Source organism: Trachypithecus francoisi, unplaced genomic scaffold (genome assembly GCF_009764315.1).
Source record: "Trachypithecus francoisi isolate TF-2019V2 unplaced genomic scaffold, Tfra_2.0 Lachesis_group11, whole genome shotgun sequence".
In the NCBI taxonomy this organism is placed as follows: domain Eukaryota; kingdom Metazoa; phylum Chordata; class Mammalia; order Primates; family Cercopithecidae; genus Trachypithecus; species Trachypithecus francoisi.
The window spans coordinates 75237792-75264769 of NW_022681456.1; the positions used below are offsets into that span (position 1 = coordinate 75237792).

A 26978-nucleotide genomic window follows, 5' to 3' on the forward strand; every position below is an offset into this window, starting at 1 on the left:
ACCCCATCACACACCTGTCTGGCATGACAGTATAAACACAATGGCCAGAACAAGATAATTGAGATGTGGCCTTATACAGAATGTGGTGGGGTCATCTCTCGACCAGAATACTGAACATTATTAATGAAGCTTAAGATTATATTAGCATTTTAGGCACCATGTTGTATTATTGGCTCATACTGAATTTGTGGTCAACTGTTGTCAGGAAGCTTGTTGTCGCTTTTCACAAGAATTGCTTTCACATAGGCCTTGTAAAAATGCTTGATTAAAATTCCAAAACACTGCCTTATCCCAGCTCAATTCTCATCTTGCTATTTAGTACGTTGAGAGGTTTTGGATCACGATTCATCTAATATATGAATTACACTTTTAGTTTTTTGGTATTTGCACTTGATCATTCACATCTCTATGTTCATACAAATGTCGGTAGCACGGGGCCACAGTAGCTGCCACTAGCTGCTTCCCTAAAGGTTAATGCCAGTCTGTGAATAAAGACTAGGGATATGAACTCACCTGCCTGTATGATAATTGTCACCACATTTTCTGTGTCTTATTCACAAGGACAAGATAAATACTCGGGTGAAATAAAGTTATTCTGTGTCTGCATTCTAGTCCATTGGTCTGTGCACCATATCAGAAAGTAAAATGAAATTTGTTTAACTGGATGTGTTTATATGGAATCAGTCATCTATATGGTAACTGATGCAGTGTTTTCTGGTTTGTACTATCATCTGAAGTGAAAATTCTTTAGGCTAATTAAAAAATATATACAAATCTAAGTTGATTTTTTTTTTTTTCAGTAAAACAGACTACAGTAACTTAATGGTTTTATTTTGGTGTTTAGAGAAAAACTAGTTTTACTCATTGAATTTCTGTTGAAGGCGTGCTATTAAGCATGATGGACTGAGTGCATTTATTTCACTCTGCTCCTTCCTAAAAATCCCTTTAAAATAAAAGTAAAGGAATAAAAAAGTGCATACCAATGGGAGCAAAGAGAAAATAGAGAACACGAAGAAAGGATATAGTTCAAATGAAAGATGCCATACAAATTTTGCAAGCAAATGGATAAATTGTAACTGACTTAAAAGTGAGAAAAAGTGAAGTTGATCCAAAAAAACAAAAAAACAAACGAAAAAAGATGCTTCAGAACCTCAAAGTGGCTTAGGAATTTAGAACCTATAAAGATGGGAGTGCAGAGTAGGACTGAAAACAGGATTGGTTAAAACTTTTGCATAGCAAGATAGAAGTAATCAGAACTCCAGGTTTCTCCTCCAAAACTCGAAGCCCAGTAACTATCTTTTCCATGACACAGGTTTGGAAATTTAATTTTGGGAGACCTTAAATAGAAAGTCTCTGGGATTCAGGACACAGGCCCAGCTGTTTTGGGGTAATGATTGAGGGGGGCCACATCTTATAAAATCAGGAAAATTAAGTCAAATTTCAATACTTAAGATAACACCCCCACCCCTCAGTTTATTTCCTGTTAGCCTTCCCAGATGGTAGCATCCAAGCTGTACTCACCAGACTGGAGACTGGAGAATTTGAGAGAAGATTCACAGAAACTGACATGTGGCCATTTCATCCTGAAATAGGTCCCTCCTTCACCTGTGCTGGCACTCACTATTCAGCAAGCCCATACCACACACAGCCCTCAGGAGGCTTTTAGTGCTGCTTTTTATTAAGTATAAATGAGTAGCCAGTGATCATCAGACTTTTGAAGATATTTCTAACAATGAAGTCAGAGTCTGAAACAAACGAGGAATGAGAATCAGAGACAAATGGAAGGAGAAAGGAACATCAAAACAAATTTAATATCTTTGGAGAGAAAAGAAAAGGTACTATGTCCACAAAATCAGAAAAACATGGTGAAAAAAACAGTAAAAGGAATATTCAGAAAAAGTTAACAATACAATCAGACACTTTAAAAAGGTAATAAAATGTTGGGAGAAAGTTGAAAATCTCAGAAAAAAGAACCAAAAAACAAAGGGATGGAAATCATGGGAAGAAAAAATAAGAAAGCAGGAAGATGAACTAAAAAGGCTAACACTTATCTAATTGGAATTTCACAAAGAGATGTCAGTGGAGATAGAAAGGAGGAAACTATGAAAGATAAAAAATGTTGAATTTCCTGAAACTGAGAAATATACATTTCTAGATTGAAAGGACCTGCTGAGTGATGTCTCAGTGAAAACAAGGCAAAGGTGGTCCTATGAGGACTGTGCTCCTAGCGCATCACCATCACCTGGGAACTTGGTAGAAAAGCAGCTTCCTTGGTACCCACCCACGCCTAGTAAAACAGAAGCCCTGAAGGTGTGGGCTTAACAATCTGGGCTTCCAGAAGCCCCTGCCCACCAATTCTGACGTGTGCTAAAGTTTGCAAAACACTGGTGCAGAGAGTCAGAACGGCCTCTGGCTTCCCAGGCTGGCATCATCCATGAGCAGTGTCTTCAAAATGCTAAGAGAGGCCGGGCGTGGTGGCTCCCGCCTGTAATCCCAGCACTTTGGGAGGCTGAGGCAGGTGGATCACGAGGTCAGGAGATCGAGACCATCGTGGCCAACATGGTGAAACCCCATCTCTACTAAAAATACAAAAATTAGCTGGGCGTGGTGGCGTGTGCCTGTAATCCCAGCTACTCGGGAGGCCGAGGCCGGAGAATTGCTTGAACCAGGGAGTTGGAGGTTGCAGTGAGCCGAGATCGTGCCACTGCACTCCAACCTGGCAACAGAGCCAGACTCCATCTCAAAAAAAATCCTAAGAGAAAAGGATTGATAACCTAAACTATACACACCCAAATCCTATAAAGATATTTTCAAACATGAAGTGACAGCTTTTACACATGGTTTCTTGCAAAGCTAACAAAAGATAGACCCCAGGAAAATGAAGGAGCAAGCTGAGAAAGAGGAAGACTAGACATCCAGGTAATGGGACTCTCAGGAGGAGAGAGGTGAAAGAAACCCCCAGGAGGGAGGGTAGGTTCTACAAGAGGCTGCAGTATTTACATGATGCAATTGGATGACTTCTCAGCAGCAAATCTGGTCATTCGCAGTGTTTCTCATCCAGATCTAGAGTCACAACTCAGTAGAGCTGGAAGAGATCATTTCATTTCATTTCAGTTCCCTCTGTTTACAGGAGAGAAAACTAAGGTTCACAAAAACGTAGTAGATCAAGACACAGAACCGTCTGGGTCTAAATCTAAATCTCCTGTCTGGGGAGCTGTAGTTTGAGTTATTGTGTCAGATCTTATCAGCAGGTTGATTAATGTAGAGTATCACAGTTTTGTGTTTACGCTTTCTGGCTGGCAGCAGTAATGGACATTCTGTTTTCTGATGTTCCTATGCATTTTGAACAATAGCTAAGGTAAATCCTTATGGTGCAGTCTACAGCTGCTCTTGAGTGTCTGAACTCTAGTTTGTTCACTCTGGGGTCTTGAACTCATTCATTTTATCCTGAGTTCTGGGGAACCAAAGATAAATCAGAGGTTCTCTCCACTCACAAGTAAATCGTCTAGTAGGGGAGACTCAAACCAGATCAATGGTCCGACGTGTGAAAATGACTGTGGAAGGCCTCTGCCCCAAAGAAGAAATAGGAAAAATTTTTAAGTTTACTAATCAGAGTAGAGTCCATTTTTATTGTACATAAATTACTTCAGATTAAATATTTTTTCAATGTTTTCTTTATCCTGTTGTCTTCCAGGATTTGCTTTTTAAATTTCCATTTACATAAAGGACTAGATTGAATTTATACTTGGGGATCAAAGAAGGGCTGTTTGGTATGTGGTGTGAATGGGGCTTTTGACTTCTTTTTCTTTTATTGATCTGTTGTTGTTGTTGTGTAAAGAGACAGGGTCTTGCTATGTTGCTCAGGCTGGATTTGAACTCCTGTCCTTAAGTAGTCCTCCCACTTCAGCCTTCCAAATAGCTGGAATTGCTTGCATGTACCATGGAGCTTGGCTCATATTTCTTTTTTCATTTTTAACATGTGTTATGACTAGTACATGAATAAGACACTGATTATTGCAGGACCTCTATATTAAAATATTAATATGTGGCCATCTTTATTATGTTTGTGATCCAAAGGATAATTATATTTTATGTTGACCTGGCTTTTTGCTGAAAGAACTGACTCTTTGCTTTTTTTTTTTTTTTTTTTTTGAGACAGAGTCTCACACTGTTGCTCAGGCTGGAGTGCAGTGGCATGATCTCCGCTCACTGCAACCTCTGCCTCCTGGGTTCAAGCAATTCTCCTGCCTCAGCCTCCCAGGTAGCTGGGACTACAGGTGCATGTCACCATGCCCGGCTAATTTTTTTTTGTATTTTTAGTAGAGACAGGGTTTCACCATGTTGGCCAGTCTGGTCTCGAACTCCTGACCTCGTGTTCCACCTGCCTCGGCCTCCCAAAGTGCTGGGATTATAGGCGTGAGCCACCATGCCCGGCCTGACTCTTTGCTTCTTACACCAACACACGTTTGCTGGTTAGTGTCCTTAATTCTTCATCAAGAATCTGTCTCCTTACACAAGTTTCCTCCGTTGGCTTTATTCTTTGATGCCACAGTACCAATGGACCAGTCTAAACATGTGTTCTTTTAATGAAACCTCTTAATTATCTTTTTAGAAAAGAGATGAGCGGAGACTGTTTATTTTTTATCCATATGAGAGGAGTTCTTTGCTTGCCAAATTTCTGTTAAAAGTTGCCTGATATTATGGGGTGTTAGTTATTCCAGCCAAGATAGTTTTCAGGGAAGCTTTTCAGAAGAGAGTGGGGGTTATTGTTGGAAATATAAGTGACCTTTACTGTGTTGGTAGAATGTAGTGTTTTCTTTAACAGTTTGTAATTCCTTTATAAATGGTGCTAAGCTGGTTGTTTGCAAGTTATATATAGAAATTAGTATTTCCTTGGGGCCAGGCTTGACTGTACCAGTCAATACATTTAATCTGCTTGCTTGATGGTTGTTTGTATGGAATGACCATAGATTCAGCAGTTCGTTAGTTGCAATCACTGAATTGGACTTAGGGGATGTGGTTAGAGTGATGCATTCTAAGAAAAGACGGTATTGCAAACATAAAAAATGACTTCACATTAAATTTCAGTGCACACATCCTCTAAAAGGAAAATGCTGCATGCAGATACCTTCTCTAAATTGCCTAGATTGCATGTCCTTACACATCACAGCTACAAGGTCTTAAGCTGCCTGTTATCTCGTGTACTAGGGAGGAGACAGCTAAAACTATTGACAGGTATCCCTTATTCAACAGGAAGCTACACTTCGGTTGGTTTAGGAATTCCAGCGTGAGAAAACCTGATATTCTGTTTCCTCACTAACAAAGAATATTCCACTCTGTGGTTCTTCTTTCAGACCCTGGAATTAAATTAACACCATTTATATCCACTGAAGAGAGCATGAAGGTTCTTTTGAGACAGTTATGCTTTCTGGAGATTACAGTGAATCAAGAAGTAGAACCAATCATCACACTAAGTGGTCATATCACTAACCTCATAAGTTATATTTTACTGTTGTTAATTTAGTCCAGATTTAGATTCAAGGCAGGTGTTAAGAGTATCCAGACAAACTAGCACAGTTCTTATATGTGAGAATAATGCACTTACCCATTTTCTTAGTGATTACAGATGCATTAAAATGCCAGTATTGAGCTGTTCTAGGCAGTAGCATCTCACACCTGAGCACAGAGGGACCCTAGTCTGCACTCTGTCTTAGAAAACCTCCCATATCAGAAGCATCAAGTGCAATGGTAATGGATAGTGAATGAGAACTCCAGTAGAGTTGAACTGGGTCCCTGTGGCCAGAGGCTGCAGAGCTGGAAGAACTGATCCTGTATGTCAGGGAAGGAGAAGAGCACAGTGTGTACCCTGGAAACCAGAGGAAGTGTGGTGCCTCGCCCCCCAAGTGGGCATCAAGGTCACCCGTCATCCTTCTGTCATCTGTCCTGCATGGAGTTAGGAGCCTCCAATTGGTGCCCTTGCACCTGGTCATGCCCTCCTCATCCCAGTCTTTCCACCCACAGCCATCAGAGTAGCCTTTCTAAAATGTACATGTGATATTGTCACCCCACCATTTGACATCCTCTGGCCCCCTCCCCACAGTTGACCTTGAGATAAAGGTCAAATGCCTGATGTGGTTTCCAGGGCCCAACTTGACGCCTCTCATCTCCCAGCGGCCTCACTCTTGAGTCTCTTCTTTCTCCAGTCTCCACCTGTGCACGCTGTACTCAGCCATCAGGTGTTCCTTCATTTCCTCAAAGGGAAGCGTTGCTCTGCTCTCACTTGCCCAAATCTTTGCCTCTGCTTGGAGCACTAGCCTCTACTGTCCCTTGCTGAGCTAACTCATCCCGCAGATCTCAGCGTGGCCGTTTCTTCCCTTCCTTTGGGAAGTTTTGCTGACCTCCAACATTCTCCCTGCCACTGTGTAGAAGTCTGTCCACAGTACCTCCACTGCCGACTCTTCCTTGCCTGTTTCACACTGTGGACAGCTCCCTGTTGTCTGCTGTTCTCCCCACTAGACTTTAAGCTCTGTGAGGTCAAGGGGCATGTCCATCTTGCTCATGTAGAACTCCAGCACTCTCAGAGTTAAATATCATCAGATGAAAATGGCAAGCCATGTTTGCCTCTGCATTTTAAAGGGATTTGGCAAAGTCGGCTGAAAAGTGAAATGGGCAACAAAATGAAACCATTATCGGTAGACCCAAGAAGCCGAGGCCAAAATACCTGGGACTCCTGTTTTTCCAGTGGCCTCTTAGAAGCCTGAGGGAACCATCTGGCATTCCTGACCAACCCAAGTCCCCAGGCCTGTGTGTCCACAAGGGACTAATTATACTTCACTTCAGAAATTATTTAACCGTGGAACTCCCTGTACTATCAACAAACATAGAAGACCAAAATATTCCTAGTCTCTAAGATGGATTTGTACGAGACTGAAATACCTTCCAGTATTTACAGTTTATTTTGTGATTTTTGAACAATGGAAAGATGGTATTGCCACATTCAGTAATGGAAAAAGGTATTCGGAGTTCTGTTTTTGTTCAAGCGTTGCACGTTTCCTGCCAAAAATATTGATTAACTACAGTGCTTTTTAATGTGTTGATCAAGTTTGGGATTTATTCCTATTTGGAGAAAAATGAAAACTGGGGTTGAGTTGAATCTTTGTCTTCTAGAACTGGATATTTTTGACCAACTCCATAAATTTTTTTTTTTTTTTGAGGATTTTAGATGATAAAAAAGATTTTTTAATCTAGTTTTTTAAGGTAGTTGTCTCCCATTCTTAGCCCTCTTCATTATACAAAGCAAGTTTTTTGTTTGTTTTGTTTTAAACTGGTGTGGTATATATCAGGTGGTTACTTGCTAGTTAGTCTGAGAGCTAATAAGAAACGGGTATTTGGATTTAATTCAGTTCCATTAGGACAGATTTAAATTTTTGTGATACAAGGACTATTATTCTGGCAGTTGTAAGGGATTTTTGTGCTAGGAAGCAGTGCTGACAAAGACAGCACTGTGCACGCGCCATCTATAACTGAGCACTTTCACACTGCAATTTAGGAGGTGTGCAGTTCAGGAAATTGCTGGCTTTGGCTGGAGCATACTTTTACTGCAAGGAAAATTTTATTCGTCACTCAAGTAATTGGCAGTTTTAATACCTTGTTCATAATTACCTTATAAACAAACGAATATATAAACCAAAGATTGTATGGTCTGTTATCTAACTTGTAGCCTTATTTGACCAACGTGATAGACACCTGTGGGCCTCCCCGCCCCCACCACCAACTGATTTGCTGTATTTATTGCACACATCCATAGCTGAGTGTTTTGTTTTTGTTGTTGTTGTTAAATACAAATGTAGCTATACGTGCCTGAGACAGCCTGGGGACCAAAACCAGATGCAAAGTTTGAAGGGAGATAGGACTAGGGATGGGGGAGGGGATAGAGGGAGGGGCACTGGGGCACTTCAGAGTGACTCCAGTGTTTGTAGGAGGACATCCTGCTAATGCAAACATTTGGATTATGCATTTAAGAGAAAACTTTGGTCCCCTAGAGCAGTGTGGTTTTATTTAACCCACACACCCTGACCCTAAGGCCTTGTGGCTTGTCTCCTGGATGGAATCCATCTCCGGGACCTAGGAATTGACTAATTGTCTCACTTGCATTACCCTATACCTCACAGCTAGATCAAGGACTTTATACGCAGGCAAATCCAGATGTGGGAAATGGTCAAAATCAGAGGTCATGGCTGACTTGACTCTAAACAAAAGCCTGTAAGACTTTATGGGAATCTGAAGGGCTTGATATTCATTTGTGACTTGTACATAGTACTGCTGAATCATCTCTTTTTTAAAACTTTACTATCATCATAAAGTTCAGCTCTTAAGATATACATTGTCTATGCTAGTTACTCGACATTAGATTTTCTGATGACTTGGATTTTAAAGTTGGAAAAAGACAATCCACCCACAGTCCTTAAAAATACTGTGCAGAAGGGTTTTAACAATATTTCGAGAAGCTTTCTGAATTTGTTCTTTAAATATAAAATGTATGCCCTTTTTCTCCCCTTATTCTCGTGTGAAGAAGGTGGCACCTGACAGAAAGTCAGCCATCTGACTCTGGTAGATGGTAAATACATGCAAGCCCTGGGGCCCCCTCTCACCTGCAAAGTGGGCAAGCACAGATTGGGAGGGCCTCTGTTCTGTGGCATTCTTAGTGTTGGCATGATGATGGCTCAGTGAGCCAGGGTAGATTCCCGGATGAATTTAAAACCAGAAGTTCAGCATTTTTGCAAGGTGGGAAGTAGGGGCCTTTTCAAGGGAAATACATATCTGTATGAGAAATTAAATGCTAGAGTATCTTTCATACTCTGTATTCTATGAAAGAAGCCTTAAGGGATTGCTTCAGGAACAATCGGGCTTATTCTTTGAGCTGACTGGGGAATGCTTGAACTTGTTAGGTGAAAAGCCCTAGTTTTAAAATGTTTTGTAATGTCTGTACCAGAGAAATTTTATTATCATTAAAGGGTATAATATATGAAAAGTGTTTAGCAAAGGGCTTGGCACTTAATCGATCCTCAATATTATTAGATTTTATACACTTTCTCAGGGTGATACATAGAGAGAATTCTGCTTCTAAGAATATCTCAGTATGGCAGAGAAAACCAGCGGTGTAAGTTCAACATCAGCTTGCAGCACAAGATTTTGTGAAAATATATAAGAGGTACACCTCGCTTGGGAACCTACTGCGATAGTGAGAGACCGATGAGTTAAAATAATGCAGAAGAGCTCAGAACACCATAGAAATCCAGTTTGGGGTACAAAAAATACACAAGATATATTTTGCAAGTTTTCTTTTTAGTTGAAGATTAACTGCAGACCATGTACAAACACCAGTGTGTGACTTCCATAAGACACAGAATTCTGTTTAGAGCATTCAGATTGTTTCATTGTTCCTTGCGTTGTAAAGAGGAGACCTTTCTATGATTTGTAGATATCCTTTCTACCTTGACGTTATTTTCTCCTGCCAAAAGATGGTCTAAAAAAGACCAAACTTCCTGATCTAATACGACAAGATGGCTTGCCCATCCGTTTGATTGCTGTTTTCTAACAAAATTGTCATTTAATGCTGCATTTTCCCTCAGGAGTTACTATATTGATTGATGACTTTTTAAGAACTTTGAAATGGCCTCTTTTTTTTCTGTTTGTTTCTTTCCATTTGTTCAGTAGAACACTCACCAATAGAACTCTACACAATGGTAGAAGCATTCTGTATGTGTGCCGTACCATTTGATAGCTACCAGGAGTGTATGGCTGTTGAGCACTTGAAATGTGGCTACTGTGACTAAGGAGCTAAATTTCAGCATTTAATTTGAATTAATTTAAATTTAAAGAGCCTCATATGGCTCGTGGCTGCCATACTGGACATCATGGTCTGATGTTTAAGACTTTTAATGTAAAACATGTTTTGATCTAATTATGCCAAGGGATTATTCAAACTGGAGAGCTCTTATGTAATACTTTGTACTATTGAAAGGGCTGGAGCATATTCATTGATATTGAAGACTATGGCAGTTCCTTGAAACTTGCTGTTAAAGAAAAGGGGATCTCTCTAGAATGGTTCTAAAAAATCCCCAATCTGACAAGTATTTTAAATTCATTAGCACCTGTAATATGGGCACTTTTCAACGGAAGAATTAGAAATAGATTAGGAATCAAGAAGAAGGAATAGGGAATTAACTCATCAGTGCCTGGTATGCCACCTTGGTGTTAGGCATTTTGTATACCATTTAATAAGCAGAAGGGAGAAGAGCTGTTAAGAAGAATAGCCAGATGTGGTGGTTCACACCTGTAATCCCAGCACTTTGGGAGGCTGAGGCTGGAGGATTGCTTGAGGCCAGGAGTTGAAACCAGTCTAGACAACATAGTGAGACCCCCACTGTACAAAAAATTAGTAAGGTGAGGTGGCACTTACCTGTAGCCCTAACTACTTGGAAGCTGAGGTGGGAGTGTTCCTTGAGCCCAGGAGTTTGAGCTGCAGTGAGCTATGAGTGTGCCACTGCACTGTAGCCTGGGTGACAGAGTGAGACCCTGTCTCTAAAAAATAACAATAAATAAAAAATTTTTTTAAAAAGAAAAATAGAATAAACATCCAACCGTTGTCTTTAAGTGCGTAGCATTTAGACAGCCACAGCTGCTAAACAGTACCCCAGATTTATATAGGAATGTTTTCCACGTATTTGAATATTATGATTTATAATTTAATGAGTAACTTAAAATGGCCATGGTATTGCTGTTTAACTTTTTTTTGTTGTTGTTGTTGTTGTTGAGACGGAGTCTCACTCTGTCACCCAGGCTGGAGTGCAGTGGCCGGATCTCAGCTCACTGCAAGCTCCGCCTCCCGGGTTCACGCCATTCTCCTGCCTCAGCCTCCTGAGTAGCTGGGACTACAGGCACCCGCCACCTCGCCCGGCTAGTTTTTTGTATTTTTAGTAGAGACAGGGTTTCACTGTGTTAGCCAGGATGGTCTCGATCTCCTGACTTCGTGATCCGCCCGTCTCGGCCTCCCAAAGTGCTGGGATTACAGGATTGAGCCACCGCGCCCGGCCTTGCTGTTTAACTTTTAAAAGTACTGTTTAGTCAGTTCCATATTTCTGAAGAACCAGTCAGGAATAGAAAATATTTTTCTTCTTTCAGATTGTTGCACCATTAACCTTGTTAATGGTGCTTTCTTTTAATTCTAGGGCTGGAAACAGGATTGTTGAAATACTACCTGAACATCTGAAAGAGTTTCAGTCCCTTGAAACTTTGGACCTTAGCAGCAACAATATTTCAGAGCTCAAAACTGCGTTTCCACCCCTACAGCTCAAATATCTGTAAGTGAAGTTTTCTTTAGCAAAAACTTTCACCTGTAATGAAAATATTATAATGAAAAAATAAGATATAACAAACTTTGTCTACTTTACTACTGATGGATCAAAAGTATAATTTATTGACTTGAAATTTGCTATAAGCTTGAACAACCACAATCTGCAGTTTATTCTTACACTTTCAGATTACAAAAAAATTACATTTTTTTAATTAGAAAACCTAGATGGTGTGAAAAGTGCTCCTTTTTAAAAAAAATCAAAATCAGACCATTGCTATGTTTTGTTAATAAATGAATGTCATAAAAAGTGGATATTTATAAAAGAAATTTCCATCCGTCACATATTTTAATCACTCTTTTCCCAGCAATATGTGTGAATCTTAGCATCTGTCCTTGAGGACCTAAAAAGTAATTTTTTTAAGTTTCCATTGATGGTTAGGTTCTCTGGAGACTCCTTCTAATACAGAGATGGCCTGCACTTTAACTTGCAAATAAATCAGAAGGAGAAGCTCATCTTTAAATTTTCAACAGGTATCTCAACAGCAACCGAGTCACATCAATGGAACCTGGGTATTTTGACAGTTTGGCCAATACACTCCTTGTGTTAAAGCTGAACAGGAACCGAATCTCAGCTATCCCACCCAAGATGTTTAAACTGCCCCAACTACAACATCTGTAAGTAAAATGTTCTCTTAGATACTGTTTCTCACCTCCTCCAAACCCCTGGTGTCTATTCCTTAAAATCTACAATGTGGCAAAAAGGAGTTTAGAAACAAGAATGTAGCTGCCTTTCCTTTGAGAATTGGAGCTATAGAACCTCCAAATTGGAAAGAGTCTTAAATGTCACCTCATCACCTCCTCACCTTGTGCCAGCTGCTGCTTGACAAGACACGTTAGATTGTTACTGAAAACGTGAACAGTGTAATCATTGACCAACGCAGGCACAAAAGTGCCATTGTGGCACTGAAAAAAGCCAAGGTCTCTCAACAGCTGTGGTTTATGAGAATAATACCGGCAACTCCAGGAGTCTCTGATAGCTTAAGTGGCTGTAAAGATCTGTCTCGTTAATAATGGTAGAGCGATCTGTGAACAGACTCCTGCAATAGTGCAACTTTGGCTGCACATTGCAAACACTTGGGGAGCTTTTAAAAATCTCACTGCCCAAGCCCCACCCTAGACCTCTGGGGGGTCAGATCCAGGCTTCAGAAATTTTTAAAACTCCCAGATTGGGTCCAGTATGCAACCAAGGCTGAGAACTACTGCCATAAAGAGAAAGCATTAAGCCTAAAAAGAATGGTGAAAGATAGTAACCAACTTGTAAACAGATCGTACAGGATAAATTTGAGGCCCAGCTCCTTGATAGACCTCATATTTTAGTGTAACATTTAATAATCTCATTCTGGATTGTTTAAAAACAAATCTTAATTTGTTTGTGTCTATCCTGAGTGGACAAGACTTTAGACATTGAAATGCAGTCTAGTTTCAGTATGGACAAGACTTTAGACATTGAAATGCAGTCTAGTTTCAGTATTTTATTATTCCAAAAACACATGACCCATTTCAGTAGGAAATTCACTCCCTGCTTAACAAATTGAAATTCTTTACAATAAAAATGTTTAGAAACTGAAAACACTCTATGTAATTGAACACTGACTGGTTTAACTATATTGTAGTAATGACACATTTTATTACTACCTCCAGAATTTAATTGTCATATAAGCTAACTCTTGTAATACTCAATGCAGCGAATTGAACCGAAACAAGATTAAAAACATAGATGGACTGACATTCCAAGGGCTTGGTGCTCTGAAGTCTCTGAAAATGCAAAGAAATGGAGTAACGAAACTTATGGATGGAGCTTTTTGGGGCCTGAGCAACATGGAAATTTTGTAAGTGTGGGTTATCACAGTTCCTGCTCAGGTAGTATGATCATAGAATGCTCAGTGTTCATTCAGTAGGTCTTATGTGAAATCCTATGTTAAAAGTCTCATCATCCACAATCTTATTTATAATTTAGTATTCAGTTTTGATTCAGGTAATGTGATCGATAATTTATAAGTACCTAAATTTATAACCACCTAAATTATAAGAATATGTATTTTTTTTTTTTTGCTGACGTCTTCATATAACAAAAGCTTAAACATCTAATAACAGTAGGAATGTGCAATAGGTTGTAATCATATGTCCCCTTTGAAGAGACTAGATAATGAAGTTTTGATCCTGCTTTTGATTCTTATTGTAAATGTAGGCACCTGGACCATAACAACCTAACAGAGATTACCAAAGGCTGGCTTTACGGCTTGCTGATGCTGCAGGAGCTTCATCTCAGCCAAAATGCCATCAACAGGATCAGCCCTGATGCCTGGGAGTTCTGCCAGAAGCTCAGTGAGCTGTGAGTTGCCTTTTATTCTCCTCAGGTTTGAGAGCAGGGATCATGCCAGGGCATGAGCTTCTTACCACTGATCTGTGAAATTTTCATAACAAAGTTTCCAAGGTGACAGCTTTTTTCACATGCAACCTAGTCTTATTTTTGTTGTGGTAAGTTGAAGCCAATTCTGTTGCAGTTCTATGGCACATTGGCAAAAGCAATGATGGTTATTTTCAAGCAAAGAGAATGTACTGTTTTAATTCCTGAGATTAGAAATATTTACTTGGGTATTATTAAGGCAGAATTTAAAAATAAGGATTAGTGTAGCTCATACGCTACCTCTCTTTTGGAAAACGAATCATTGCATTGAATTGAAAAATAAAAGCTATTATTTGTTTTTCTCTTTTTTCTTTACAGGGACTTAACTTTCAATCACTTATCAAGGTTAGATGATTCAAGCTTCCTTGGCCTCAGCTTACTAAATACACTGCACATTGGCAACAACAGAGTCAGCTACATTGCTGATGGTGCCTTCCGGGGGCTTTCCAGTTTAAAGACTTTGTAAGTTAACACATTTTGCTGTCAGTACACGAACCTAATTGGTTCCTAAATGTGCCCAGTTTTCTCCTAGCAGATTTCCTTTGTTGTCAAGGAAATGCATACAGCCTCAGAAGTAGTGTCTTAATCTTTCCCAGATCAGTTTGATTAAAATGGATCCATTTCATCCATATGTGTTTCGTAAAGGGATTAAAAAGGACAGTAATCAGTTTGTTTTGGTGATTACAGTTAACCTTCTCAGGATCTCCAGGAAATTGGTAACTGCTTGAGAGGGAAACAATTTTAAGTCCACTAAATTTTCTTTAGAAAATGCAAATTAAAAATTACTTAGAGCACAAAGGTCTACAAAGGGCAGTGAAGGAAGATACTGTTTATCATGCTGGTTATATCCTCAACCTGATCTCTGTCCTAAGAGAAAGAAAAGGGAGTTGAATTAATTGACCTTTGAAAAATTTCTCAAATGGTAATTTAAGGTTGTGCAATGGGCTTTTGATTTTTGCTCTGTCAGAAACTTTTGCTCTGTTCACGATTTGAAGCATTACATAATTGAAAGACATACTGTATACTTTGGCGAACTTCTGCATGTGTGGTTGGAACAGTGGTTTTAAAGTTTAATGTATTTTTCAGACTGTTCGGATCTTTCAGAATGTAGTCATTTTGATAGAGGAATTAATAGGGCCAGTGTCAACTTTTTCTGATTTTAGGGGAAAACTTAAAATGTGGTTGAGGGAGTCAGGCAGGGTGTAAGAAGTAAGTTGGAGAAAAAGAGTTTTCTGTTGTTTTGAAAGAGGTGGAGATAATGTGGGAAATTAGGAGACATGTTTTACAAATGATAAACCACCTGGGTGGTGACATTAGGCTTTCTGAGCTTATCACTCTAAAGGGAATGCTTCTTTTAAAATTAGGGATCTGAAGAACAATGAAATTTCCTGGACTATTGAAGACATGAATGGTGCTTTCTCTGGGCTTGACAAACTGAGGCGGCTGTGAGTATGAATTGCCTCATGATTTAGCTCACTCTGCGATGTAAAAATTTTGTCTTCACTGAAGTCAGCTGTACAAGTTGACATCATGAAGAGATGAAATCGGTGCTTAATCTGGTTTTACCACCCTTTATCCTCTCCCCAAATGCCTGCTATTGCACGCGATGTATATTATAAACTTTTTCTTCCTTAGGTGAAAGTGTTTTATTCAACACTTTAGTGTGTGTAATTTACTTTAATATCCTCATAATCATTTTCATCTATGTTGAGGGCTTAGACTTTTGGAATTATCATTGTGTAAAAGTTAGTGCATGCACTTCCACATTTTGAAATTCTCAATCTTGTACTGTCCTCGCAGGAATTTTTTTAATGAAGTAATCTAGTAGCGACTGATAATGCTGTGGTAGGTTACAAGCAAAACAGGATGAAAACATCTTATAATTAGCCATAAAATGGTCTTGCAGATGGCCAAATTGCATGTTTTAAGCCAGCAGTATTCAAATTCACTTCCCTAGAGTCCTAAACTCCTGTGGATGGAGGGTATCCACAGAGAAGGAGGGGAAGGAGAAAACATTCACTATTTTCTGCTTTGTTAGTGTTCTGAGACAGTTTACTTGAAATAAAGTCTCTGCCTCTTCCTAAAAGGACTCTGAAAAACAATTTAACTTAATCAGCAGAGTAACTTACTGAATACCTATTTTTGTTGGGCTCTTTGTTGAATGCTTTGAAAACCATGTTGAACTACATTATTGAAATAGATGGCGTGGGCACATTTTTACAGGATATATTGTTTAATTGAAGAAAATTGAATTGCTCACACATAATTTAAAAAGCAGTTCTGTTTATGAGAGTTCCACACCCAAAATGGCTTTTTAAATTAAGTGTTCCAATGTAATTTTTTTCCCCAGGATACTCCAAGGAAATCGGATCCGATCTATTACTAAAAAAGCCTTCACTGGTTTGGATGCATTGGAGCATCTGTGAGTAGCTAGAATTTAGTTACCCTAAAGAGAATCTCTAAGATGGTTTTTACTTACGTGTCATGAAAGATAAAACAAACTGGAATGTAATTTTGTTGGCATCCTTCCAGTTCCATAAAATATATTTAAACATCTCCCTATCTTTCTATCTCTTTCTCTGTCTACCTACTTATCTACCTGCCTATATAGAAGTGTACAGGTATATGCTTTCCTTTGTATTTAAGGACAAAAGTTATATCTCCTTAATGGGTTTTTAATTGTTTTTCTCAAACAGTGATTATTTAATTATTTTTAAAAAACTACTAGATGTAGTTCATTCACTATATGTCAGGCATTGTACCACATATTCACGTATATTGTCTCATTTAATTTTTAATCAGAATGCAATTCAATAGCTATTATTATCTTTATTGTTAAGCAGAGGTTCTAAGAGTTTATTGATTCCATTGGACAGTTAAAGAGATGACTTGGCTTTTAAAGAACAATGTTCCACAATCCTTAAGGGTGACATAGGAGAGTTTTAGCACTACTTTGAGAATTGTTGGTCTCTGATTGTTGTTTAATTATGAAACATGCAACCCCCTTACCATTGTTCTCTTTTTTTCGTTTGTTTGTTTTCTTTTGTTTCTTCTTGACCCATCAGTTAGTAACTGTCAGAAGCAGGACTCGACCCAGAGCTGCCCCTACTTTCACAGTGTCCCTGCATCACACTAGCTCTTGCCTTTACAATGTCTGCCGCTGCTCCCAGTAACTCGTAACTCCTGGCACACATTTCTGAAATGTCATTTAGGGGCTCAGGAATTTTCAGCCACTAAGAGAGGAAAGCTAGCTAACATTGATAGGAATCAAAATGTTGCATGTTTTAACTAAGGGAACCAATCAGCTGCTTATAACCATGTTTGTATGTTTTACTCTTGTACAGTAAAAGTACAAAGTAATGTATGACTGTTAAGGAATGCTTATAGCCAGAAGTTTTAATGTCTATTAACCAGGACCAAAGAAGTTACCATTTAAAATACATATTGGGTTCTCCCATGTGTGCTATGTATTGAGAGTGAAGATTTAGCTGTTCTCTATAAACCACTTTGTTGTCACCTTCTGACTGCACCGTTTCTTCTGAGGGAGACTTGGATCGTGAGCCATCCTGACAGTGAACGCAGCAGTTCAAATTATAGTAGAATGATTCTGCAAAGCTGAGTCTTGGAAGGGCAGACCAACATTACAGTATTTATTGAAACCGATTATTTTGAAAAGAAAACTAGCCAAAAGAGTTTGTCATTTGGCCCATTCCATTTCTGGGAAAGTGGAATTAGTGGATCAGTGGAGTATTAATCTCTGCTTCAGTTTTCTTAAATCTCCCTTAATTGCCCCAGCCTCTTCGTCTAGCCATGTCTGGTTCCTTCTTTCTTTGTCTTCTCTTCCCCTTGTCTCGCTCGGTATTCCCTTTGTATACTCTCACCCCTGTAAAGAAAAACAGACTGGTAATCATTGCAGTGAATACTTCAATGCAGACTGCTTATAAGTCTCTGTAAAAAGAGAATTAACCCAGAATATATGTTCATTTTATGAATTTCCTGCCTGAAGTATTTGCTTTAACAAGTGTATCTTGTCTGAACATCTTACTGCGTTTGTGTTAGTGAGCTGTGAGTGACAGAATTAGGTTAATGGTTAAAAGCACAGGTTTTGGAGTTGCAAATAATTGTTTCAACCCTTACCTTCCCCTTTTGTGCTGAACTAAATAGTAATACCATCATATTTTGGGTTGTTATAGGAATAAATGCAGTAACACATGTAAATCACTGAACTGAGTGCCTGTCTTCAAAAATACTGTGCAAATGGTGTTTTATAAAAGCATAATTATGAGAAATTTTGTTTGTATATTTAGAAGTTTCTAATAGTTACTAATTTGAATAAAGAGTAATAGAATAAAATAATAGAACAGCTTGGGCCCTAATGAGTCAAATAATCTGTAAGTGATGACATAAAGTGAATCTTTTTCGCTAAAACACAACCTATCTGTGATACAAAATGCCCTGGTTCTTCAGCACAGGCTTTGCAGTGGATTCTTCTGGGGTTTCCCCAGTCATGTATTTCAACACAGAGAGGGAGTATTTGTTTGGCAAATGGGGTGGGCAGTGTTGGGCCCAAACTTTGTCCAAAAGCACGAAATGATGGTAGTTTGCTCTGATGCATTTGTTTTGGTGATTTTTCAGAGACCTGAGTGACAACGCAATCATGTCTTTACAAGGCAATGCATTTTCACAAATGAAGAAACTGCAACAATTGTAAGCTTTTCTTTTCCTTCTAGGAGTCTGAAAGTATAGAGGGAAAACTGTCATATGGTGTGTCACCCTAGATAATGTATCTATAAAAAGTGCCTGGCACATTCTTAACATTATTTAATTTTTATACCAGACAACAAAAAAGGAATTTATTTGTTCTTTTTGTTGAAATGAGTTTTTCTTTCTATTTTAAATTTGCAACTTTGTGGGGCCAAATATAGTACAGTCACTCAATATAGTAGTAATTTTTCAGTTATAAAGAACTTTTGATAAATCAACACTTCTATCTCTGTGGGACAGTAAGAACAACAGAAAATCATGCTAGATACATTTCTTGTATTTTAAAATGGACTGTAGAATACTTATTCCATGGGATGTGTGTATTCAGTTTCCAAATCCATTGCTTTGTTAATATTTACTTGGGTTTAGTTTACTTGTAGAAATCTGCATTTCATACAGAACAAATTGAATATAATTACTCTCCTCAGGCATTTAAATACATCAAGTCTTTTGTGTGATTGCCAACTAAAATGGCTCCCACAGTGGGTGGCGGAAAACAACTTTCAGAGCTTTGTAAATGCCAGTTGTGCCCATCCTCAGCTACTAAAAGGAAGAAGCATTTTTGCTGTTAGCCCAGATGGCTTTGTGTGTGGTGAGTATAAGTATTGCCCTTGCCTTTTATTTATTCTTCTTTTTTCTACTCCCATTTATCCAAATAATGGTTTTGAATAGATTTATGATCTCTTTATAAAGCTTTTATTTCTGCTGAGGTAGAGGAAAATGGGTCTATAGTTTGCTGATTATTTTAATTTCACAGATGGGAAAGAGAGTTTTCTAAAATTGCTTCATCTTTGTTTTGGCATCAGGATGGTGTGGTGGAAAAAGAATGAAATTGGATCTTGAGAGAATGGAAGGATAATCCCAGCCCTTCTACTTAACTTAAATTCCCTAAATGTTAGTCTCTGCATCCATGAAATGGGAACTCTCTTTTCTTCTCTTCCCAACTCTGAGGCTTGTTGGGAGGCTTATATGAAAGAGATAATTATTAATGATTTATGGGGTGCTAAAAAATTATTGGTAGGTAACATTTACAAGTAATAGGAAATGTGAATTTATTATAAATAATGTTAAGGTCCATTGTTTTAGCATCCAAGAATCTCAGCATTAGAAATCTAGTTACCTAAACTTTCTGCTACTACCTAGCTGGTTAGTAGCAGATCTGGATTTAAAAGAAAAGTATTCATCTCTGGTGCAATTTTCTATCTATTACATGATGCTGCTATTTACTATTAGCTGCCATGGAGACCTCTGTAAAAGTAAATATGTTTCATAAAACAATAAATCAGATTTTGCTTATGTTTAAGCATGGGTGTTAAAATATTAAGAACTTTCTTTTGCATTGGCATTTAAAAATTTACTTAAAACTGCTTTGTCCACGATATATATTTTTAGGTTGCAGCATTAAGCAGTGCCAGTAGTTTCTGGAAATAAAACCTCTGATGTAGCTTTTGGAACTGAATAAGCTTTTGGCATTCATCTGTAAGGGCCTGAACTGCTTGCTCCTTTCCCATGGTCCTTATTTCATAGTTTTTTCGTCCCAGGATCTGATCCCCCTATTACTTTGAAACACATATGTAGTGTCCATAGTTTTTTTCACTTTCTTGTGAATCTGAACATCGATTTATTAGATGAGAATTTCAGAATAATACAGAAAAGAAACCATCTCGATTACAGTATGCAGACATTGAAAAATAGCAGCATTGGAGTTATCAAAGCATCCCCCATAACCCACTCAGCACACATAAAAAGTTTTTTCAAATAGTAGTAGCACCCAAATAGTACACTTTGGTAGATCTCAGATGTTTCCTTCTGAGTTTACATCATCATCACTGAGAAACTGAAGTTCAAGGTAACTTTTCCAAAAAGTAACAGAGAACTAAAAATAACTGTTTAGAATGAAAGAGTCGCTTAGCTCTAATTATAATGTAGCTTTGACAGGGTAACACAGCAGCATGATTGGCCGCTCAAAGCTCCAGGCTGAAGCCAGTGTCTTACAGTTTGTTTTAGAGATGCTTTTTCTTTTGCTATCAGCTTTTTTTTTTTTTTTGGATCTACTTAAAGTACTGCTTTTTAATAGTGGTTCTGTTTTGGTAAATGGAGTGTTAATGGCTGTCTTTGTTGAATAATCATGATTGATGTTTGATTTCTTAATCTTGCTGCTCCTTATCTGGGCAGAACATGGGAACAATTGCAGTTTCGTGATAGTAGTAGCATTCAGAAATGATCCATGAGCCTGTAAGTTTTTAAACTGCTTTCTTCTTGTACTTATACAAAGCATCAGGGATCAGGAATAAACTGTGGGTTTTCTGATAGCCCCAAAATAACAGTCTTTTCTCAGGTAATAGTGATTGATAAATAGATCTCCATCTGTATTCCAGATGAATGAGTTACTTTATAAACTCTCATTTCAACACGGGGACTGCTAGTCCATCTGGAAAACATACACAAAGGGTAAAATCTAGGCCGCTGTTTTTGCATTTCTTGGTGTTCAGATTTGAGTAGTATTTGGACTCTTGAGCCTTAACATTGTTTTGTCTCCTCCTCTCCATTTTGAACAGATGATTTTCCCAAACCCCAGATCACGGTGCAGCCAGAAACACAGTCGGCAATAAAAGGTTCCAATTTGAGTTTCATCTGCTCAGCTGCCAGCAGCAGTGATTCCCCAATGACTTTTGCTTGGAAAAAAGACAATGAGCTACTGCATGACGCCGAAATGGAAAATTATGCACACCTCCGGGCCCAAGGCGGCGAGGTGATGGAGTATACCACCATCCTTCGGCTGCGCGAGGTGGAATTTGCCAGTGAAGGGAAATATCAGTGTGTCATCTCCAATCACTTTGGTTCATCCTACTCTGTCAAAGCCAAGCTTACAGTAAATAGTATGTGATCTGACTTTTCCTTTAGCATTTAAAGATACCTTTTAGAAATAGAAAGCACCTATTTTTCTCTCTTAATCTTAACCCTGTCTTTTCTTCTCACAGTTCCCCACCTGACTCTTCCTTTCCCTACCTTTCATTCCACAAAATTAAGATTCTTGGTTATTTGTATCTAAACCTGCAATTATGTTGAAGATGACACCGTACTCAGTGTGGTGAGTAACACAGAGATGGACCAGACACGTTTTGCTCTTTTGTTTTCTTTTTCTTTTTTTTCTTTTTTTTTTTTTGGAGTCGGAGTCTTGCACTGCCGCCTAGGCTGGAGTGCAGTGTTGCAACCTCAGCTCACTGCAACCTCCACCTCTCAGATTCAAGGAATTCTCCTACCTCAGCCTCCTGAATAGCTGGGATTACAGGCCTGTGCCACCATGCCTGGCTAATTTTTGTATGTTTAGTAGAGACAGGGTTTCACTATGTTGGTCAGGCTGGTCTCGAATTCCTGACCTCGTGATCTGCCCACCTTGGCCTCCCAAAGTGCTGGCTGGGATTACAGGCATGAGCCACTGTGCTTGGCCATGTTTTGTTCTTTGAGAGTTTACAGTGCAGTTTACTGATCTGGAAGGCTGCAAAGTGTCATGCTGAATGCACAGTGCCTTTAATTCAGAGATCTGTGTGTGAATCCTGCCACTCCTGCGTGATTTTCAGCAGTTTACTTCACGTCTCTGCCTCCAGTTCCACATCTTTTAATTAGGGATAATAGGACCTGCCCCCTGGAGGCATTATGCTCACTCAGTGAAATAATGTGTGTAAAGGATGTAGCAAAATGGCTACAAGGTGTAGTGCTCAGTAAATGCACTGTTAGCCACTGTTAATGGAAGTCTACTCTTGTTTGCTTTGTGTGGTAGGTATACAGTTTTACAGTAGGATGCTTGCCACTTTATCATGTAACTGTCTGTATCTGCCATGGTAGAAGATTTTGAATATGATTCATGAATGCATTCACTCAGCAAATGATGGCTGTGACCTGGCACATAGAACAGTTTAGAGTTTAAATTGTAGGACAAAACATGTATCAAGAGTCACAGAATGGGCCGGGCGCGGTGGCTCAAGCCTGTAATCCCAGCACTTTGGGAGGCCGAGACGGGTGGATCACGAGGTCAGGAGATCGAGACCATCCTGGCTAACACGGTGAAACCCCGTCTCTACTAAAAATACAAAAACTAGCTGGGTGAAGTGGCGGGCACTTGTAGTCCCAGCTACCCGGGAGGCTGAGGCAGGAGAATGGCGTAAACCCAGGAGGCGGAGCTTGCAGTGAGCTGAGATCCGGCCACTGCACTCCAGTCCGGGGGACAGAGCGAGACTCCGCCTCAAAAAAGAAAAAAAAAAAAAAATAGTCACAGAATGTTAGAGCTACCAGGAGGGACTTAAAAAAAAATAGATGAAGTGAGTGGTCAGGGTACAAAGAGATTAATTGATATGCCCAAGATCTCACAGTTCATTACTGAGGAAACTAAAAAGCGGCAGAAAATAGCAGGAAGATCTTCATTCTGAGAATCAGATGACCTGTGTTTTATCCTGACTTCATTGTTTCTGTATCTGTAACCTTGAGCGGGCTTTTAATCTTTCCATCTCAACTTTAGTTTCCTTGACTTGAAATTGGAATTAACCCCTGCCCAATCTATGTCAGGGACAATCTGTAGGTATCAAACAAACAAAAATAATAAATAAAAAGGAATGCAAGTGAATCTCTAAGACTCCATTGAGCTAATGCCTATATTGTTTCTCTGATTTCAGTGCTTCCCTCATTCACCAAGACCCCCATGGACCTCACCATCCGAGCTGGGGCCATGGCACGCTTGGAGTGTGCTGCTGTGGGGCACCCAGCCCCCCAGATAGCCTGGCAGAAGGATGGGGGCACAGACTTCCCAGCTGCACGGGAGAGACGCATGCATGTGATGCCCGAGGATGACGTGTTCTTTATCGTGGATGTGAAGATAGAGGACATTGGGGTATACAGCTGCACAGCTCAGAACAGTGCAGGAAGTATTTCTGCAAATGCAACTCTGACTGTCCTAGGTGGGTGAATTTGTTAAGATTCTGTAGTATAAATCAGTCTTGAAGATACTGGCTCATCCAAGGTGTCCCTAACTACCAGAAGTTGTGAGAATAAGAGATGAAGATCTATGGGGCATTGCCTTTTCCTAGGAAGTATTAATGCAAATGGCCTCTTGAACACTTTGAAGTCAGAGATTGCATGACAGCCTCAAGTCTGGCCACTAAGGTGAATCCCTGTCCCCTCCATCCTGAAGAGAGGGGCCAAGGAAAATTTGTGATGCTTTCCCTTTTAGGGGAGATCACCCGCCTCTAATTTTCCCACTGTGCTGTCTATATTGGTAGTCTTTTCTTTTTTTTTTTTTTTTTGAGACGGAGTCTCGCCCTGTCGCCCAGGCTAGAGTGCAGTGGCGCAGTCTCGGCTCACTACAAGCTCCGCCTCCTGGGTTCACGCCATTCTCCTGCCTCAGCCTCGCAAGTAGCTGGGACTACAGGCGCCCGCCACCACACCAGGCTAATTTTTTTTTGCATTTTTAGTAGAGGCGGGGTTTCACTATGTTAATCAGGATGGTCTCAATCTCCTGACCTTGTGATCCACCCGCCTCGGCCTCCCAAAGTGCTGGAATTACAGGCGTGAGCCACCACGCCCAGCCTGTATCGGTAGTCTTAACACCATAAAGAGCATATTTAAAAAATGTAGGAACAAATTGGGAAGGCCTTACTCTTTTCTCTCAGCCTACCATACCTCCTGGAAGTTTTTTTCATCTTTTACCTAACCAAATGCTTTTTAAAAATGTAAACACAATTATTATTCATGTGTCTTTGAAAGAGCTAATTAAAGTAACCTATTAAGATACTAAATAATAAAAGTAAATTATTGTCAGAGTTTCAATATAGGCCTGGGCATCCGGCCCTAAAAAGTTTCACTTAAAAAACTTAAGCATTCTGATTTTTCTTATTTATCAACGTAGCCTTGTGCTTGAAATTATTTTTATACTTTCTATTTTTAAAAAAGGTTTTGTTTTCCACTCTCCCTGCCACCACCAGCTTCCCGACTTTTGCAAAAGTGAGGGAAGTTGAGATTTTAAAAATAGAGATATTATGCTTAACCGGTGTTATGAGTTAATGATAGCAGAATAGTGAAATACTGAATGTTGTATATGTTTAGGCTCTTAAAAAAGCCTGTCCAGTAAGTTGTGGGAGAATAAAATTTTAGGTTGCAATTTGAATAAGTTTAAATGCTACATTTTATGATATGGAAACTAAATTTTATTTGGGAAATTAAAAGTATAACTTGTTATTTCAGAAACGCCATCATTTTTGCGGCCTCTGTTGGACCGAACGGTAACCAAGGGAGAAACGGCCGTCCTACAGTGCATTGCTGGAGGAAGCCCTCCCCCCAAATTGAACTGGACCAAAGATGATAGCCCTTTGGTGGTAACCGAGAGGCACTTTTTTGCAGCAGGCAATCAGCTTCTGATTATCGTGGACTCAGATGTCAGTGATGCTGGGAAATACACATGTGAGATGTCTAATACACTTGGCACTGAGAGAGGAAACGTGCGCCTCAGTGTGATCCCCACTCCAACCTGCGACTCCCCTCAGATGACTGCCCCATCGTTAGATGATGACGGATGGGCCACTGTGGGTGTCGTGATCATAGCCGTGGTTTGCTGTGTGGTGGGCACGTCGCTCGTGTGGGTGGTCATCATATACCACACAAGGCGGAGGAATGAAGATTGCAGCATTACCAACACAGGTGTGTAAACAGAAGCTTGGCACAGGTCATGGGAGTCATGTGTATTTGTGGTTCTGCAAATACTTCTAGAACGTGTGTCTTGCAGTCTGAGTTCATCTCAGAAGGGTGACTCATTTTTTTCAAGCTGCAGAAATCTGGTTCGCTAAAAATAACACTCCAGCCCCAAATAAAGCTGATGTTTAAAGATTAATACTTTTTGTTAAAATGACATCAGAATATCCTGTGGCAGTGAGATAAAATCCAAGTCACTGACTAAAATATTTCTAACTCCTTCATAAGATAGTGATGGAGAACCAGGAACAGCCCTTTAATGATGAGGTTTACTTTCTGCAGTAGTTGTGTGTCTTGTTGCGTGTGTGTGTGCATGTACTTAGGTTGGATTTTATTAGTGGAAGAGGGGCTGTGACTTGATTAGTATGTGCAAAGTCAGATATTGATTAATAATATTAAGCAGAGAATATGGCAGTAATCAAGCTTAATTCGAAAGCTTAAATACTGTCCCATGAAAATTATTAAGCCTTCAGCCTTTTAAAAAATCTTTTTAAACATTTGTTGTTTTGAAATTTGGGAGGTACATCCAATGGGTGATAAAATATAAAGTCAGCTTACACTTCCCGGAGCAGCAAAGTCCTAATTTGCCATTCCAGAATACTGTACAATCGAGATGGTTTTGCCACAGTAGATCCCCCCCTAATTTGATGTACACAGAAGCCAAAATAGTCTATGCCATTCCCCTGGGATGCCTATGGGAAAATTACGATCATTCTTGGTTAATAAAATGCTGCTGTTTTATTACAGATGAGACCAACTTGCCAGCAGACATTCCTAGTTATTTGTCATCTCAGGGAACGTTAGCTGACCGGCAGGATGGGTACGTGTCTTCAGAAAGTGGAAGCCACCACCAGTTTGTCACATCTTCAGGTGCTGGATTTTTCTTACCACAACATGACAATAGTGGTAAGTGTTTAAAATGAACGTGGGCTGTAATTGTTTTGAAGTCATATGGTGGAAGACTCAGATACGATATTCATTTTCACAAGACATTGATAACACTCACATTTAGGACCTGGCCCAAGATCACTAGCAAAGTTGAAATTGTATAGTTCTATACCCTTCTCTTAAATACTAGGAAAAAAAATAAATTTTTGTTTCTAACAATACAAACAGACTGGTGGGTTTAGAAAAGTGTAATTATTCCATGTGTAAAGGATGTTCGTATATCCTTTACGTTATAAGTGTTCTTTGGCCCTGAATGTTCTCCTTCCTTAAATGATATTAACTGGTTACACGAATGGGCTTAACAGTCAAATGGTTTACATTATTTTCTTTTGAGAAGTCTATTTTTTGTTTATTTATTTTTATTTATGTATTTTGAGATGAAGTCTCACTCTGTCACCCAGGTTGGAGTACAGTGACACAGTCTCAGCTCACTGCAACCTCCACCTCCTGGGTTCAAGAGATTCTTCTGCCTCAGCTTCCCAAGTAACTGGGACTATAGCCATGTGCCACCATGCCTGGCTGATGCTTTCTTTTGTTCTTGTATTTTTAGTAGAGGCGGGGTTTTGCCATGTTGGCCAGGCTAATCTTGAACTCCTGACCTCAGGTGATCTGCCCACCTCAGCCTCCCAAAGTGCTGGGATTACAGGCGTGAGCCATCGCGCCCAGCCTCTTTGAGAAGTCTAATTCTGACCCTTGCTTTCAATG

The 26978-nt window shown here is 39.5% G+C and overlaps 1 protein-coding gene across 1 annotated transcript in view; it reads left to right on the forward strand.

The window, feature by feature from the left end:
- LRIG3 (leucine rich repeats and immunoglobulin like domains 3) overlaps positions 1-26978 on the forward strand; it is a 47799-nt gene that overhangs the window by 17281 nt on the left and 3540 nt on the right. The window contains exons 4-16 of the mRNA XM_033221456.1: positions 11232-11363; positions 11888-12031; positions 13102-13245; positions 13605-13748; positions 14142-14285; positions 15188-15268; positions 16174-16245; positions 18459-18530; positions 19016-19179; positions 21146-21466; positions 23258-23539; positions 24822-25274; positions 26073-26231. Of these exons, the coding sequence (XP_033077347.1) occupies positions 11232-11363; positions 11888-12031; positions 13102-13245; positions 13605-13748; positions 14142-14285; positions 15188-15268; positions 16174-16245; positions 18459-18530; positions 19016-19179; positions 21146-21466; positions 23258-23539; positions 24822-25274; positions 26073-26231 (2312 nt within the window). The remainder of the gene's footprint in view (positions 1-11231; positions 11364-11887; positions 12032-13101; positions 13246-13604; positions 13749-14141; positions 14286-15187; positions 15269-16173; positions 16246-18458; positions 18531-19015; positions 19180-21145; positions 21467-23257; positions 23540-24821; positions 25275-26072; positions 26232-26978) is intronic.